The sequence below is a fragment of the Papaver somniferum genome, chromosome 5 (assembly GCF_003573695.1).
Source record: "Papaver somniferum cultivar HN1 chromosome 5, ASM357369v1, whole genome shotgun sequence".
NCBI lineage: Eukaryota > Viridiplantae > Streptophyta > Magnoliopsida > Ranunculales > Papaveraceae > Papaver > Papaver somniferum.
The window spans coordinates 194,729,737-194,747,877 of NC_039362.1; the positions used below are offsets into that span (position 1 = coordinate 194,729,737).

The 18,141-nt window shown below is 36.8% G+C and overlaps 1 protein-coding gene across 1 annotated transcript; it reads right to left on the reverse strand.

The window, feature by feature from the left end:
* Positions 1-14,818: 14,818 nt before the first annotated feature.
* LOC113280469 lies at positions 14,819-16,659 on the reverse strand. The gene is made up of 3 exons (XM_026529089.1): positions 15,909-16,659; positions 15,292-15,800; positions 14,819-15,193 (listed from the first exon to the last, which is right to left on the reverse strand). Exons 1-3 carry the CDS (start codon positions 16,657-16,659, stop codon positions 14,819-14,821), a joined length of 1,635 nt encoding a protein of 544 aa, XP_026384874.1.
* Positions 16,660-18,141: the final 1,482 nt, after the last annotated feature.

Consider the following 18,141-nt stretch of genomic DNA (forward strand, 5'->3'; position numbering starts at 1 on the left):
TTTGTTTTCCTAAGGCGGGGAAGAAGAGAACGGTGATGAAATCCGAACCCTTATCTTGTATGGCCAGTCCTTGCCCTTTACTAGGAAATTAAAGAAGCCATTTTCAAGTCCTCAGCATATATGCACACGAAGGAATACAGTAAACCCGCTGACAGGGGATTCGCGGGTGTTTCGAAAAACTTACCTCCCGTACCAGACGGGCGAAGAACCGCTGAAGTCGACTCGGGCCACGACTCCTATGTCATGTACGAACCCGAGGGGCCGAGGCGATATCGTAATCACCGTCCTTCTCTGCACACAGTTTTTATTTGAACCAACCCTTCCGTAGGGTTTAAAAATAATAATGTCCCAGTCCAAAAATAAAGTCCAAAAAGTGTCCAAAAATAAAAAGAAAAATTACAAAAAATAAAACCCTATTTACAGTTTCTAAAAATAAAACAAAATAACTATATACAAAATCTTCTTCTTCACTCCTTTTGGATTCCTCTTTTCTTTCCTTCTTTGGCGATGCTTTCCTTTTATAGCACTTTTTCTTTCCTTGTAGCTTCGCTCGAAATCTGAAAAGAATCAAAAAATACCAAAGGCGTAAAAAAGAACAAAAATAAAAATAAATCTAAAACCTAAAACCTAACACAAATCCGCGTCGGCGGCGCCAAAAATTGATGTAGTTTTTAAGTGGTAGTAAAGTTCGTTCAACTCAGACTTGTGTAGACTCGATTTTAGACTCAAATTAAAATAGAAAACTTAAAAAGAAATTGTTATGAAGATTATAAAAAGCACTGAGACTCAGTATTCCACCAATCTCCAATTTTTATGTGATTTAATCTAGTCAATATTTATGCAACTCTTTACGTTTAAAGTGATTCTAATAATAGTTGTAAATCGAAAGCATGGACCATCAAAAGACTTAACCTAAGCATGATCCATCAATTGAGAACACAACCACTTAATCAGAATCATATATTCGATTTCAGTTCAGTGCAAATAATCATAAAAGAATTACAAAAATTAAATTAAATAGAATTTACCACATAATAATTGGAAAAATGGCTTCCTCCGTCGCCTCTGCAATGGGATTTAGCTTCTCATATTAATCACTTGCTCAAAATATTTGTGCATAGCCCAAAAGTTGATTAAAAGAATGAAAAACTATAAAAATGATTGTTTGCAACGATGTAGTGGCGTTACAAAACGATGGACGACTATTACAAAGAAGTTATTGTAGCAGCGTTACAAATTTGAGACGTTGTTCTTATTTGCAACGCTTGTTCTTCAGCAGCAGCAGCAGAAACTCGGGTTTTCCTGCAACTTGATCAATTCAGCTCTGTGGTGTTACAAACTCCTCTCCGACTGCTCCAATAACTTCGTAACCTTCCCTGGAACTCGAAAACACCTTTTATACTGCTCAGAAACCTAAAAATAACGATTAATTCTCTCTTTTTCTTTTCGTGCAAGCCACGACAATAATCTTCTCTGCCGATTTCCTTAAGCGTTTCTAAGACATCCAAATCATCCGAAACTCTTCCTTAGATAGAATATCACCTTAGGAAACAATCTCACGCCTTTAGTCTCCCTGAAATTCCTAAAATAATTCCACAAAGTTTCCATGTTCACTTCAACCTCTGTTTCCTTTTTTCGGATTATCCAGCCCAATTTGATCGATTCCAGCGCACATACCAAGCCTGTTATGCTCAATCACATCCATACCAACAAATTTCAGCGATTGAATATCTCTAAAACACCTTCGAAATCAATCCCCAACTCTGGTTCGTCTGCAACATTTTTTCCCGCCAATTTCTGAGTTTAAAAACGATGAAGATGACCTCCCCCTATCCTGTGCTGGTCTCCCTTTAGCATCTGCCTGGAAATGGATGCCCCTTAGTAATTAGGTCGCCCCTTAGTAATTGGTTACCCCTTAGTAATTGGTTACCCCTTATCCATTTGAGGGGTCCGAATATCAAGTGTCCTCCGGGGTGCCCTGCGCAACTTTTCGAGCAGATTTTTCCAAAAATACCTACGCACACATAAAACACCATAATAAGTACAAAAATGAGCACTATCAATATATAGAATCGAGACAAATTAGACACAAAAATGTGTCTATCAACATGTACTCGACATAAGAAAGAAAACTTATGGAGTACAAACTAAATAACCAAACTGGTTGATTAATTTAGTTCCTAATGCTCGACATATAGCATATTATGGAACAACCAACAAGCCAATAAGAAAAATCGACTTAGTTGTATCGTGCTCAACATAACACACACAATGGAGCCTTCACGGTAAAACATAACAAGATGGATCAATGAAGATCAATACGTGGATAACATACAAGGATCTAATATATTTTGCATCATAACGATATTATAGACTTTATCCTTGTCAAACAAAAGATATCATCCTATTTTCCATCAAATACATGACTGCATAGGCATAACTTTTGTAATTGTCAAAAGTCCATTCGTCCTTTCATCAATACGAATACTGATTCATGAACGACTTTACTTTTGACCACAATATGGGACCTTCAAGTTCACGGACGTAAACAATACATATCCCATAAACAAATTGCAATATCACAAAATCATAAAGATCAATACTGCAATAACATCATCCTACAAATATTTTTAGAATTTAATAACCAATAAACCTAAAAAATAAACATAAGAAGATGAAAACAAAAATAGCTATGTGTAGTCACAATCATCGCTATTCAAAGCACTAGTTATTCTTCCAACTAATCCAAAAAGAAGACATAATAGGCATTTAAACCTCTTATAAATCATTTCATTTACCTTGAATGTTCTTCTCGTATTCTCTATATTCTTCAAGATCTTCTTCGATTAGGTCAATCCTTGACTCAAGACTATCCATTTTCTCCTCAAGTCTTTTGGAAGAGACTTCAAGTTCATTTCTCTGAGCACGAACTTGTTCCAAGACGAGATTCATAATTAAAGAGAGCTTATCAAACTGAGAGACGGTAAGGTTCTCATCAGAAGAAGGGACATGTTTGTCATATCACATCTCATTGTCAGAAGAATCGAAACGAATCTTCTTCGAAGGAAATAGAACCGTCCATACATCACTTTCTTTACTCGAAAGACTAGAGGAGGACATGATAGAGAAGATGAAATGAGAGTACTTAAGAGGTAGAGCTTTTAAAGAAATACAATTGTAAAATTTCCAGAAACACCCTTTTTACCAAACCCTAACATAAGATAGTTATCCAAAAAGCTGAAGCCGTTCACGAACAAGACCTAGTAAAAGCACAAACAGAAAATAACAAGATTATATTACATTTCCCTTGTGTATCATGATTCTTGTATAAGAGGAAGAAGATACAAGAATCATTTTTCAACAAGATTACTGAGCGTAAGGCCTCCAATCCAAGGTTGGTCTGGGATAATTTTTGCAAAGAGAGAAACCACCCATTCCACTAGGTTTCTGCTTATCCATTTGAATAGGAGAGTTATGAAGAACTTTCCTATCCATTGTAATCACAGTTTTAAAAAACTTGACTGCAGATCTTTGCAAATCCTGCAGCGTTTTTGAAAACCCATTTTGATGAAGGGTAGACTTCCTTTTCTTTTTCCGCGTACAAAGGTTAGCCAGATATAATTATTTTTGATTTATCGTGATAAGATGATCCTGAGATGAACTCAATTGAACATAGATATTTGGTAGAGACTTTTTTGAGTAACTCCTGGAATTCAATACAAAATCAGGAGGGGTTTGATGATCCAACACAAACGAACATGTCATGAAAGAATCATGAGAATGATTATCAGCAAAAAGACTGATAGAGTAATCATAGATTTCCTCAGGACAATAATCAAGAGTATTCATCCATGCTTTTGTTATCTCTCTTACCTCCGTTTCAGGTTTTTTTCGAAGAGACTTGAACACACATAAACCCAATTTCATTAGTACGGCTCTTCTTGGTATTCTTATCCTTTATAAACAAAGACAACGTAGAAATAAAGCAATTCTCACTTTTCTCTTTCTTCAATTTTGGATGACAAGATTTATGATCAGAAGAGGTGACACGGTTGCCAAAAAAATGATGATCGTCTCTTGCCATATATTCGCGATCGAAAATTCTAATTTTTCCGACTAGTGTGTTTCGTGAAAGAGTATTAAGGTTATTTCCTTGAACGATGGCATGTCTTTTAGATTCGTATCTGGACGGCAGCGATCGGAGGATTTTCATCACAATTTCCTTTTCAGGAATGGTCCTTCCCAATGCACATGATGCATTAACAATTTCAGACAGTTTGTGATAAAAATCGTCGAACGAATCTTCTTCTGCCATAGAAAGGTCTTCTCATTCGGAATTAAGGTTTTGAATCCTAGCTTCCTTTTCACTGGGGTTACCTTCGAATATGCTTTCTAAAGTATCCCAATCTTCTTTAGAGGTAGTTCAAGAGGTCACATGATGTCTAAGGTTTGGGGTAATAGCATGCAGGATGGCGTTCAACCCATCAGAGTTTTGTCTTGCGGCAACTAACTCGGCAGTATTGTACATTCATAAATCTTTTGGTACAACAATATCTCTTTCCATAACAACGAGAGTCTCATAGACATTCACAACACATATCCATGATTGGAAGTCACGCAACTAAAGAAATGTGCTCATAACAACTTTCCACCATAGATAGTTTGAGCCATCGAGGACTGGTGGTACGTTTACAGAGATAGAACTTCTGTCCAAAGAGTCAGATCGCTATAAACACGGACTTGTTAGGTATTAAACGTGTTTTCCTGCTCTGATACCAATTGAAAAAGCGGGTGTCTAACAATACCACCCAATATTTCGATTAGCAATGTGTCAGACTCAATCTAGATAAAAGTATCTCAAGTAGTTAATATATCTCTCTTGTTTTTTGATATTACTCAAGCTAATAGAAATCAGCGAGTCCTAATCAAAACACAAGGAATACTTGGACGGTACCAAAGACCAATATCCAAGGATCAATAAATATCAATCAACAACCAAAGGTTGGATTCCCAATTGATGATCACGAACGCACAACCTGTATTATTTCAATTATATAAAATATAATGCGGATAATAAATAACACAGACACCAAAAATTTTGTTAACGAGGAAACCAAAAATTACAGAAAAACCCCGGGACCTAGTCCAGATTGAATACACACTGTACTAAGTCGCTACAGACACTAGCCTACTCCAAGCTAACTTCGTACTGGACTATAGTTGAACCCAATCAGTCTCCCATCGATACAAGGTACAGTTGTACTCATACGCCTCTGATCCCAGCAGGATACAACACACTTGATTCCCTTAGCTGATCTCACCCACAACCAAGAGTTGTTGCAACCCAAAATCGCAGACTTGATAATAAACAAATCTGTCTCGCACAGAAAAGTCTATCAAAGGATAAATCTGTATCCCACAGATAAACCCTAGGTTTTGTTCCGTCTTAAGATATAAAATCAAGGTGAACATGAACCAATTGATAATCTGGTCTTATATTCCCGAGGAACAGCCTAGATTAATCAATCACCTCTCTACAATCCTTCCTAACTACACAGGCGGTTTGTCGAGGAATCACAAACAGTGAGAGGAAGATGTTTGTGTCTTCTTTATCTTGCCTATCGGAGAAATCTCACGATCTCAAGTCAATCAGTTGATTGTATTCGTACGATAGAAGATGCAAGATCAGATCACACAACTACGATAAAAGTAGTATCGGTATGGCTTCAGAATCCCAATGAAGTCTTTAAGTCGTTAACCTAGTTTTAGAGAAGAAAACCAAAGGTTAAAGGAGAATCGACTCTAGCGAACGCACTAATATCACACAGACGTGTGGGGAGTAGTTTTGCTCCATGCTAGATGTCTCCTTTATATAGCCTTCAAATCAGGGTTTTTCCTTATTTACAAAGCAATCCATATTCACCGTTAGATGAAAACCTGATTTAGATTCAAGATAATATTTCTCAACCGTTAGATCGGAAACTTAGTTTGTCACACACACTTGGGTAGACGTTTATTTGGTTTGTGAAAACTATGCCCAAACGTGTACGTGTATGTTGGTTCAACATAGTAACCCAAAAGGTTAACCATATGAGCATTTCATATTAACCTTGTTCTTCTTCACCATAACTAGTTCAATTGACTCAAATGAACTAATTAAAGAGTTGTTCAATTGCTATGAGATCTTATGTAACTACACAAGACACAATTGAAACAAATATGATTCGATTCGATTGAATCGTATCATGAACATTATAGCCACGGTTTTCATAAAGCATTCCTTAGTAATTTAATGTTTCATGTTCAGAGCACATATTTAGATCATAACCTCTTAAGTTCACAAACAAGTTCGCGGACTTAAGTTAATCGGTTGAGTTTTCCAAACTCTGTAGAAATTCTCGAAAAGAGGGCTTCCGCCAGTTCGCGGACTGGGTTCGCGGACTTAGCACACAAATGAGTTTTGAAAAATCCAGCAGAAATTCTCGGTCGAGAACTTCCGACAGTTCGCGGACTGAGTCTGCGGACTGGGTTTGCGGACTTGGCAAGCCAATTCCACAATCCTCCCGATTTCTCTTGATCAACAAAGTTCGAAAACTTCGGTTCAAGGAATACATGATTATGTAATCTAAACTCTCATTTCAATCATTGAGACATTCTCAGAGGACGCTATGTAGCCGTTATTCACAGACCGATTCACGTCAGAGAAATTCTCAAAGTGATTGAAACTTTTCATGACTTTCGTCACTAGGTGAAGATAAACTTGATCAAAGCGAAACGCTTTACCAACACACGTTTTCGAGATAAAAGATAAACAATGAATGCTCAGCTCGAAATGTCAAATGTGTATGATCTAGTCTATAGCATACGACTTTTGTCTCATAAGAAGTAGGAGATAGAATAAATAGACTTTTGAGTGATAGATAAGTTCAAGTCTCCACATACCTTTTTGTTGATGAAGTTCCACGGTTCCTTGTGTAGATCTTCGTCGTTGTCGTTGAATTGCCATGAAGTCCTTGATCTCAACTACACTTTTCTATCCTAGTCCTAGACTTAGCTGTGTAGGATAGAAATCAAGACTCATAGTTTTGATCACTAACATTGACAAACATGCTTAAGATAGCAACGCATGCGAGGTTGATCGATCTATGCTCTAACAATCTCCCCCTTTGTCAATTTTAGTGACAAAACTATTATTATATATGGAATACAAAAAAGATAAACTTTAGTGGCTCCTATTCCATAGTCTAATCTTCAACGTTCCCTGAAATCTTCGTCCTTCCAAGTACTCCAATGATCCCAAAGGTTGTAAGTTTAACATCACCGTTGTTGAAGATCCGTAGCTATAACAATGAGAGAAATCGAGATTCTTGATCATTATTATACAATGTCATAGTATTATTATGTAATATCAAAGTCCAATTGTATCACGAATTTAACAATAATACTTGGAAAATTGGATCTGGAGATTTTGGAGAAGATAAAGAAGAAAAACGAAGAATCTGTAGGATCTATAGGAAAAATAAAAATCATGACGATACAAAGAAGAGGTAGAGGTATACAGTGTAATTCTATAACTAATACACCACTCTCTGATGCGGATTTTCAAGCAGGAATTACAGGAAGAGTGCATAAACGAGATTATAAAGGAAAGAAGGTGACGACAGTGGAAAAAGAATCTCCTTTAAAGGAGTGGGATAAAACGAAGATAACTTTTGCAGCAGATGAAATTCCGGAAGAAAATTTAAAGCGAACAGATCCATTGGTGATTACAATAACGGCTAAGCGAAGCAAAATTGGTGAAAACATGAAAAAATCAGAAACGTGGGCGATTAATAGAATGTTGGTGGATACCAGAAGTGCTGTTGATATCCTATTTTATCGTGCGTACAGAGCCATGGGTTACAGAGATGCGGATATGACATGTCCAGCTTACAATATACATGGATTTAATAAAACAGTGACAAAACCAAAAGGAGAGATCACAATGAGAATATTGTTGGAAGAAAGAGTGTGGTTGACATGGAATCACCATACAACATGTTATTGGGGAGACCATGAGTGCACGCGATAATGGCCGTAGCATTCACACTACATAAATGCATTAAATTCTCAATTCCAAGTGGAATAGGATAAATTAGAGGAGATGTTACGAGTGCGAAGATCTGCAATCAAGTAGATGTAAAAAATTATGAAGGACATGCAAAGAAGTGAAAGGATCGCTGGAGAAAAGCAAAGGAGTTAAGGAAAGAAGAAGAATTTCAGATATACATGATTAGAGCGAAGGAAGGGAAAGGAATACCAAGCGAGATACCAGAGAAGGAAGGTGAACCAATTCAAGAGATTAAGGAGTCAACACCAATGGGAGAACCAAGAGAGAATTTCACTGCAGCAGAACCAACGAAAGAAGTAAATGTTGGTACAGAAGAAGAACCAAAAATACTGAAAATAAAAACTAAGATGGATAAAGAAGAAGAAGAAAAAACAATAAATATCTTACGTTAATATAGTGATATATTCGCATGGAGTAAGGAAGAAATGCCAGGAATAGATCCGTCTGTTGCATTCCATAAATTGGATATTAAAAAAATTGCAAAGCCATTTAAACAAAGAATAAGGAAGATCGCAACAACATATCATCCTCAAATAGAAACAGAGATACAAAAGATGTTAGATACCAACAAAATATCTAGAATGGATAGCAAAAATGGTGGTGGTGCCAAAGAAAAATAAGGGGATAAGAATTTGCATAGACTTTAGTGATTTAAATAAAGAATGTCCGAAAGACAGTTATCCTTTACCAGATATTCCACAAATGGTAGAATCGGCATCAGGAAATGATAGAATCTCATTGCTGTATGGATATAAAGGTTGTAATCAAATTCCCTTGGCTGAAGAAGATCAAGAACATACCGCTTTTTTCGTACCCCGAGGATTATACTGCTATACGAAAATGCCGTTTGGATTGAAGAACACGGGTGCGACATATCAGAGAATGGTAGAAAAGGTGCTTGACAAATGGATACATACAACATTAGAGGTATATGTCGATGACATGTTAGTAAAGAGCAAAGAGGCGGAAGATCATATTGATAACTTGAGAGAAATCTTCGAGCAGATGCGAAAGTTCAATATCAAGGTGAATCCAGAAAAATGTGTTTTTGGAGTATCATCAAGAAAATTTTTGGGTTATATAGTCTCCAAGAAGGGAATAGAAGTTGATCCAGACAAGGTACAAGCGATTAAAGATATGCCACTCCCAGCAAGGGTGAAGGATGTTCAAAAGTTAAATGGATTAATAGCTTCGATGGGAAGATTTATCTCACGTTCTTCGGATAAGTGTAAACATTTCTTCAACATATTAAAGAAAGGAGAAAAATTTAAGTGGACAAAGGAATGTGACAAGGCATTACAAAGCATAAAAAATTACTTAATGATACTCCAAAAACTCATAAGATTAAGGTATTAACAAAGGTACCAATTGAGCCTGCGATGAAAAATTCAAAAATATCAGGGAGAATTGAAAGATGGAATGCACAATTGGGAAATTTTGAAATCGGTTTCGAAGTATTATCTTCACCAAAGTCACAAATCATCGCAGAGTTCCTGGCAGAATTTCCATTGGAGGAAGATGAGTATGTAGAAGATATGATGGATGTGGATGAGGAACATGGGAATATTAAAGATTTACTGACAGATCGAAATTCAAACAGATGGGAGATACTAGTATATGGATCGTCTAATGGAGAAAGAAATGGTATTGGTATTATCTTTATTTCACCAGCAGGAGCGCGAATGGCTTACTCATTCAGGTTGGAGTTCGCATCCACAAATAATGAAACGGAGTATGAGGCAGTTGTACATGCATTGAAGTTAGAAATTGAAATGGAGATAAATGAAGCGCGAGTAACTAGTGACTCCCAGTTGGTAATTCGTCAGATAGAAGGTAAATATTGTACAAACGAACCATCTTTACAGAAATACAAGAAATTGGTCATGGAATTAGCAGAGCAAATTCCAAAAATAAGCTGGAGACACATACGTAGAAAGGATAATAGGCTCTCGGATGCATTGGCTTTCACACCCTCCATGCTAATAGATCCAGTTGCACGAGATATAAAGATCAAAACGCTTTATTTACCATCTATAAAGAAAGAAGACGAAACAGAAGCAGATGTGATGATAGTAGAAGACAAGGAAGGAGAATAAATGAACGAAGACAAAGATTGGAGAACTGAGCTTCATTTATATATAGACAAGGGAGAGCTACCAAGAAAAAGATTAGAAGAACACAAGTTAAAAAGTCGTGCGGCGAATTATGAATTAAGGGATGGCATTCTGTATAGAATATCATTTCTCGGACCTTCGCTTAGATGTCTCACGTAAAAGAAGGAATGGAAATATTAAAGGCATTACATTATGGGGATTCTGGAAACCATATTGGAGGAATATCACTCGCATACAGAGCGAAGATACAAGGATATTATTGGTCGTACATGCATGAAGATATAAAAGAAGTATCAAGACGATGTGAAGAGTGTCAATGTCATGGGAAGAAGAAGCACCGGGAGCAATGCTAAACACGTCAGCAAATGCATGGCCATTCGGAAAATGGGGAACTGACATTGTTGGTTCGTTTATACCAGGAACAGGACAATGAAGATGAAGATATTTAATTGTCGCAACAGATTATTTCACAAAGTGGGCAGAAGTAAAAGCATTTCAGCATATTCGTGATAAAGACATATTCACGTTTATTTTTGAAAATATCATATGCAGAGTTGGCATCCCTACACAGTTACTATCTGATAATGAAAAATAATTTGAGGGCGAGAATATAGAGGTGCTACTCAATGCGTTCAAAATTCAAAGTGGAAAATTTACCCCTCTGTATCCACAGAGTAATGGACAAGTAGAAGCAACCAACAAAACGATCGCAGACACATTAAAGAAAAAGTTGGAAGGACATAATAAAGGGTTGTGCGAACAAGTACATAACGTAGTGTGGGCATACAGAACAACAAGGAGGGAAGCGACATGAATGTCACCTTTCTGTTTGACATATGGGGTAGAAGCAGTCTTACCAACAGAAGTCATTATCCCTACTAGAAAGAAAGAATCTCGGGAGAAGAATCTAAGTGCGGATTTAATTTTAACAAAACTGGATGATCTGGAAGAAGCTAGAGAGATCGCTCTACAACACATGTAAAATTATCAAAGAAGATTAGCTCGAGAATAAAATAAACGGTTTAAGATAAAAGAATTTCAACCAGGAGAATTAGTGTTTCGAGAAATACCGGTTTATCAGGCGGAGATGGGAAGTTAGAAAAGAAGTGGACCGGACCATATATAATAAAAAGAATAGTTGGAAATGGAGCTTATGAGTTGGGGGATCCTGAAGGAAAAGATGTAGGACGAAAATTAGATCGTCCTTGGAATATATTATATTTGAAGAAATATTATCCATGAATACATGCGATATAAATCGCACAGGTGAAAAGAATGCGAAGTTAAGAATTCGAGTTCATATTTTTTGAATATGGATGTAATATTCAATTCAATAAACAAGTTTTAAGATTTCGTTCATTCTCAAGAAATTCTTTTATCAGAAAAAGGAAAATGTAAGTCCTCATAGTAAGACCTTAATGGAAGGAAACAAAAATAAAAACTCTAACTAGGGAGGATAGGCATCCGAATGTGGCGTGCAACCTAGTTCGCATAAATGCAAGAGAAAAAAAGTAAGACCTATCGCACGTCATAATCAGGGAAAACCTGGTAAGCATGACTCAAGGGAGAGCTACATCGAACCTTAAACTTGAGTCATGGAGATTTGGGGTGAGAAAAAACGAAAATGGCCATCCAGGAAAGACACATAAATCGAAAGATTGGGGTAATAAGATCTTTTCTAAGGAGTGCAGAAACTCGATCAGGGCGCCGAGGTACACGATTAAGTCAAGAGTGCCCGGGGCGTCTGGAGCGTACCTTGCCACTCTTGACAAGTCCTGACTATGATGCACTCGGTCTGAAGATACCCCACTTAGGGTGCGGTCTCGTAACCATAAACCTTATCGGTGGAGGGATAAGAGGCTGCAAAATCAACTGGTTGTTGTATTACCGGATGGGAGGAGCCAACCTTAACCCGGTAGAGGTAAACTTCCTTGAAGGGGCAACCAGGGGGAATATAAAGACGACACCTTCCATTAGCACTAGTGTAAAATGGAAGTTAAACCACTGGCAATACAAGAGGTAATATCATCAAAAACGACTGTGATCATCAGTTGTAATATATTAGTGGTTTTTTCCAAAACGACTGTGTCTCACAGAAGTTGATATCTTTAAAAATACTACTTTCGCTGACAGTAAATTGATAACACTGACATTAACAGTGGTTTCTAAAGTTTTAAATTAAAAAATATAAAAGTTAATCGCCTGTTTCCAAAAGTAGTTTATATGGGATGAATACTTTTTAAAAGTATGATTCGTCTGAATCACAGTCTGACTAGGCTTTCATCTGACTGGCCTGAAATTTGAAATTTATTACAATTTATAAAATCTGATTCACATTTCTGACTGGCAAAAAATTTGAAATTCACTAAGCTGAACTTTAATAGATGCTCATTTGAAACATTCACCATTCAATCCAAATTCAAAATATGTTTACAACAATAACTCTATTTATATTAATCGAGCTGATAGTTAGGTCAAAAACCACGAAAAGTTTTACATGGGTACTGAATTCACACCATTCTAAGTTATCATTATACTTGAGCATTCTGAACTCCAAAAAATATAACGAAACTTCTTTTTATTTCAGTAAGTATTGGTCCAATTCACCTGTGTGCATTGAGGCTGCTGCTGATAAACACCTACAGGAGGTCCTACCATTTCAACATCTCCAGCCATGGTTTGAGACCGCCGAAGCAGAGGGTTAATAGGTGCTCCTCCCATTTTACGTGGTGGGTGATATATCCCAGCAAAGGCTGGATTCCCAGTTTGAGATGGTGCAAATGCTATGTGTTGTCCCTGAGACAGGTTGTAGAAAGAACCAGCCTGTATTCCAGAAATCTCTCTCCCTGGTGCAGGAACCCAGACAGCTGCACCACCTTCACTCTGCAAAAACAAGTGCAACTAAGTTATACAACAGCAGATCTAAAGGTCACTGACCAAAGTAATAGAAAATGTAAAGCTTTCAAAAATAATGAAATAAATGAATGAAAATGTTAATTACTAGTTAAAGGACCAGAAAGTAAGAAAATACATGGACATCTTTCTTTTCTTTGTTGGAACAAGTATACACAGACTCAAAAAATAACTTAAATCAAGGTAGCAGGTTGAAATCATATAAACTAGTATAAGTGCTGCAAGCATTCAGTCGAGAGATATTACCTAATCTCCATCCAATACTCGTCGTTATATAAAGATGTTGAAGAAAGAAGGTTGATTCATGGATGCAGCAAACACATACGGATCTTCATAAGCATTCACCTTTAGGCCGGATCTCTTGGGAGATTCTAATACAAGATGCCAATGCTTTCTAGTCTCATCAGCGCAATAAAAGACTTGGGAAGCTTGAGAAGCATGGATGAAGGGTTCGTCAACTTCTTTAGAGATTCTCTTAAACTTTTCTAAGTTGACGAACCTCGAGTTTGTCTCTGCATCCACATATGATCCAGTTGTTTTGTCTTCGACCCGGACCCTATTACAGAGAAAAAAACTTCTGTGAAATCTTCATAATCGAGTTCAAGTATCTTTTTCACAACGCCAAAGTAAGAAGTATCATCGCCCACCAAGTTGGTGTCTTTGGCGCTTGCTCTGAAGCTGGTGAAGGCATCCATGGTCACTACACTGTTTTGTGTAGTCATATATTTCTATGCCTCTGCTGTATAAAACAGATAACCATTCACCGAATACGCTCTATAGGAAACTGTCTTGAAGGAAGGGCCAATTACGAGCCTATGAAAATCTGTCATGGGAGTTCCTAGAAGTTGATCTCTTAACCAGGGAATGTAATCCTGACGCTTGCTCCTTGATCTTCGGTTAAAAGTATTACTGTATGCCTTCTATTTCCTGTGAAACAATAAAGACAATCATACATGACAGGGTTACTTCACACTATACAAATTATATGGTCAAAATGGTGTAAATAAAAAAAGACAAAGGTAAGGATTCTACTTACTCTTCCCATTCAGTATTTTGTTCTGAATGTCTCAATACTCAAAGACAAACTTGTTGATGTTGTAAGGAAGTTAATTGGTATGGTTTTCCTTGTGAATTAGGCGGTTCTGGACCTTCGTAAACCTCATCGTGCAATGCTATCTTTACATGACACTTATAAGACTTTTGCTTACCCTTAGGAATGAACTCCATCCAATGGCGCGCTCCTTTATCGACCTCATATTGTGTAGTTATAGACCCTTCAATATAGTTTTTGTTCCGACCATAAACCTTGTAGGTTCTCATCATCCTGCACATGCAATTAGTAACACAGAAATATATGTAAGGTATATATAAGTTCATAAAGTAATAAAGAAACTGAAAGTATCAACAATTAAAGAAGTATACCTCTCAAAAGGGTACATCCACCTAAATTGAACTGGTCCCAATGTTAGTGCCTCTTCGGCCAAATGTACGACAAGATGAGTCATTGTAACAAAAAAATCCGGTGGGAAGTACATCTAAAACACACATAAAGACTCCACAACACGTTCGTGCATTAGACGAAGCGCTTCACGATTAATAACCTTAGAACAAAGAACTTTGAAAAACAATGACAATTGACGTATTTCCTCACGCAAAAGCTTATGATCTTTGAAGCAATACATTAGAAAATTGGCATCAAACCTTGCATAAGCATGTGGTAGTCGTGGGACTTCAAACACTTAAATTGTAACTCTTTCATATCCACTTTTTTTTTCCAGTTTCCACTATAACCAATAGGAACTTTCAGTTTGCTAAAACTTTTACAGACTAGTTCTATTTCATTCTTAGGCAAGCAATAAGGAGCTGGGGGGCGTTCTACTTTACCCTTTGTTTTCATCAACCACAAGTCAGGTTTTAAGTTCAGCAGTTCCAAATCCTTGCGCGCTGGATCCCCATCCTTAGACTTATCCTTGTGGTTCATGAAAGTCCCAAACATGTTCTCTGCAAAGTTCTTTTCTACATGCATCACATCCACATTATGACGAAGTTGCAGAAACTAAAGTTAAGATTAACTAAGTTAGCAAAACTTATAAATAACAAGAACATAATGATTAAAGTTAGCAAATGCCGGAAAATAACCACATATTCACTTACCTTCCAATATGGAAGATTGTATAGAATTGATCTCTTCGAATACGGAGAATCAACTTGTAACTGCTTTACCATCTTCCCGAATTCCTTGTTTGTTGTTGATGTCCTATAAAACAATTCAACGCCACTCAAACGAATTGGTGCACCCCTATCTTCCTTAAATCCATTGAACTTTTCGGTTTCACGTCTGTAAGGGTGAGACCGATCTCTTAAAAATCTTCTATGACCCATGTATGCAAACTTATTACCCCATTTCAGCCTCAGAGCCTCAGTATCTTTACCACATGCCGGACAACCAAATTTTCCAGATGTTCGCAGACCAGACATATAAGCATAAGCCGGATAGTCATGTATACACCACATTAAAATTTCTTTCATTGTAAAGGAAGTCTTTTTGTGCGCATCATACGTTAGCTTTCCTTTTAACCATAACTCAATTAACTCATCAATTAAGGGATGCAAATAAACATCAATGTTGCCATTGGGACCACTTGGACCAGGAATAAGTAATGCTAACAGTGTAAAATCTTTTGACGTTCATACTGATGGGGGAAGGTTAAAAGGAAAAACCATGACGGGCCAAGTACTGTGTGTAGTCATCATTCCAAAAGGATTAAAACCATCAGTGGCTAGTCCTAGACGCACATTACGTTTCTCAATAGCAAACTCAGGCCACTTCCTATCAATTGACTTCCAAGAAGAAGAATCCACAGGATGTCGCATGTGTATAATACTTTCTTCAACATTAGAGTGATAGTACATCTGCTCAGCAATCCATGGATTACCATACCAACGCTGTAACCTTTCAGTAATTTGGAAAAACCTTAGTTTCTTCACTGTCACTTTTCTAGCATTTGGATCACTTCCTTCAGGAGGTACTTTCCATCTACTTGCCTGACATTTAGGACACTCTTCATAATCAACATACTCCTTTCGATAAAGTATGCAATCATTAGAGCAATCATGGATAATCTCGACCGGCAAGTTAAATGGCTTGAGCATACCCTTAGCTTTAGCACATGTAGATGGTAACGTGTTCCCTTCCGGTAAAATAGTTTTCATAAATTTTAATAATTCTGTAAAAAAAATATTGGAACACTGATACCTTGCTTTCAAACTAAGCAGCTCAATCACTGTCGACAGTTTTGTATGTTCACCACCACAATCTGGATACAGGGGTTGTAATGCATCCAATATCCTCTTTCTGAAATCGGCGTCGACACCATCTTCAACACTAGCACCAGCACCACCTTCCACATTAGCACCAAAACCATCTTCAACATTAGCATTTGAACCATCTTCATCAATAGCACAATTTTCATGGTTAACAAGCTCAGTGCGACCTAGTGTGGCTAAGAACAAGTCAACCATTCTCGGAAAAGAAGCTTCACTCACAACATTATTAGTAGGTAACACGGAAGCTCTAACAGTGGAATTATTCTCACGAGGTTTCTCACCATGATGGATCCACGTTCGGTATGTCACATCGAACCCATGATCAAGAATATCCCCATGTATTTCATCAAGAGTTTTGGACGACTATTATAATTCTGACATTTCATGCAAGGACAATGAAATTGAATTATATATTCCCCAAGACTGTCAGCTGTAAATTGAATGAAAGATTTAACACCTTCAATAAACCTCGGTGAACCTTACGTGCAGTGAACCATTATTTACAAGGAGGATTTATATGACGTCCTGACATCTACAAATAAATGACAAAAGCAATCAGTTCTATTACTGTAATTGAGCAAGATAGTAAGAAAAGAACATAAAGCAGAACCCAGTGACATATACAAATACAAATTCTAGTCAGATTATTTAATTTGAAAGAACCCCCATATTTAAGAAACATATAAAATAAGTTCAAAAGCCTAATTAACTCAGAATTTAGCTAGGGTTTCCAACTGAAATCAATTAAGAATTAGAAATCTATTTTCACCTAGTGGAGTAGTTTTAACCCAAAAAAAGGATACATAGAAGCAGGATCTAAATCATCCTAAGAATTACGCTCATATTATCCTATTCATGAACTGGCAAAGAGAAGAGAAGTAAAAGAACAATTTTAATTTGACAGAACCCCCAAATTTAAGAAACATAAAATCAGTTCAAATACCTAATTAACTCAGAATTTAACAAGGGTTTCCAACTGAAATAAAAATCAATTAAGCTATAACTAATTATAAAGTTGAACTAAGTAGATGCCCTAATAATCTTGAAATCAAGTACATACTCTAATGTAAGAGAAGGAGACTTGAGATCTGATACTGTGCTCTGAGTTGTTGAGCTTTCATAAATCCTCTGAAATCAGAACCTGACTAGTAAATACGCAAGCCTAATAAATTTCTCTCAAGTAGGTGTCGTTGATTATCTTCAAAATATAAGAGATAATGAGAAGAAAATGTTTCTCAGATGAGAATGAGAGATAAAGACGAGATAAGGTCTAGTTTTTCTTTACAGATTTGTTTCAAAACCTGACTATGACTATAATAGTCTAACTTGAGTCAGATGACTCAGCATCACCTGACTTGGCTGAATCTCCTTTCCATGTGGGATGATATCAAATCATGTTGGGGAAATTGTCAAATTGATTGCAACTGAAATTGGCTAGTACCTAATCGTAACTGAAATTGGCCAACACCTTAAGACTGATTGTAGTTTCACATTAAGAAGAAACTAAAGCTCATAGTTACAGTGAACAACTACAATCACTTTAAGTTTGAGAATTTTCTATCTAAATTTATAATGTCCAACTACAATCAGTCTATCTGATACTCAAATTTTGAGATCACTGGACATACTACAAATAATGGGATTTGTAATCTATAAAGCCAAACTAGGATACAAACT

Bases quoted from the DNA above. Each gene is read 5' to 3' on its own strand.
- LOC113280469 (XM_026529089.1), bottom strand. From the start codon at position 16,659: ATGGTTGACTTGTTCTTAGCCACACTAGGTCGCACTGAGCTTGTTAAC. The intron at 15,801-15,908 runs GTTTTAATCCTT...TTACACTGTTAG, and splicing joins TCTAGGACTAGCCACTGATG to CATTACTTATTCCTGGTCCA. The intron at 15,194-15,291 runs GTAAGTGAATAT...TCTTAACTTTAG, and splicing joins ACAATCTTCCATATTGGAAG to TTTCTGCAACTTCGTCATAA.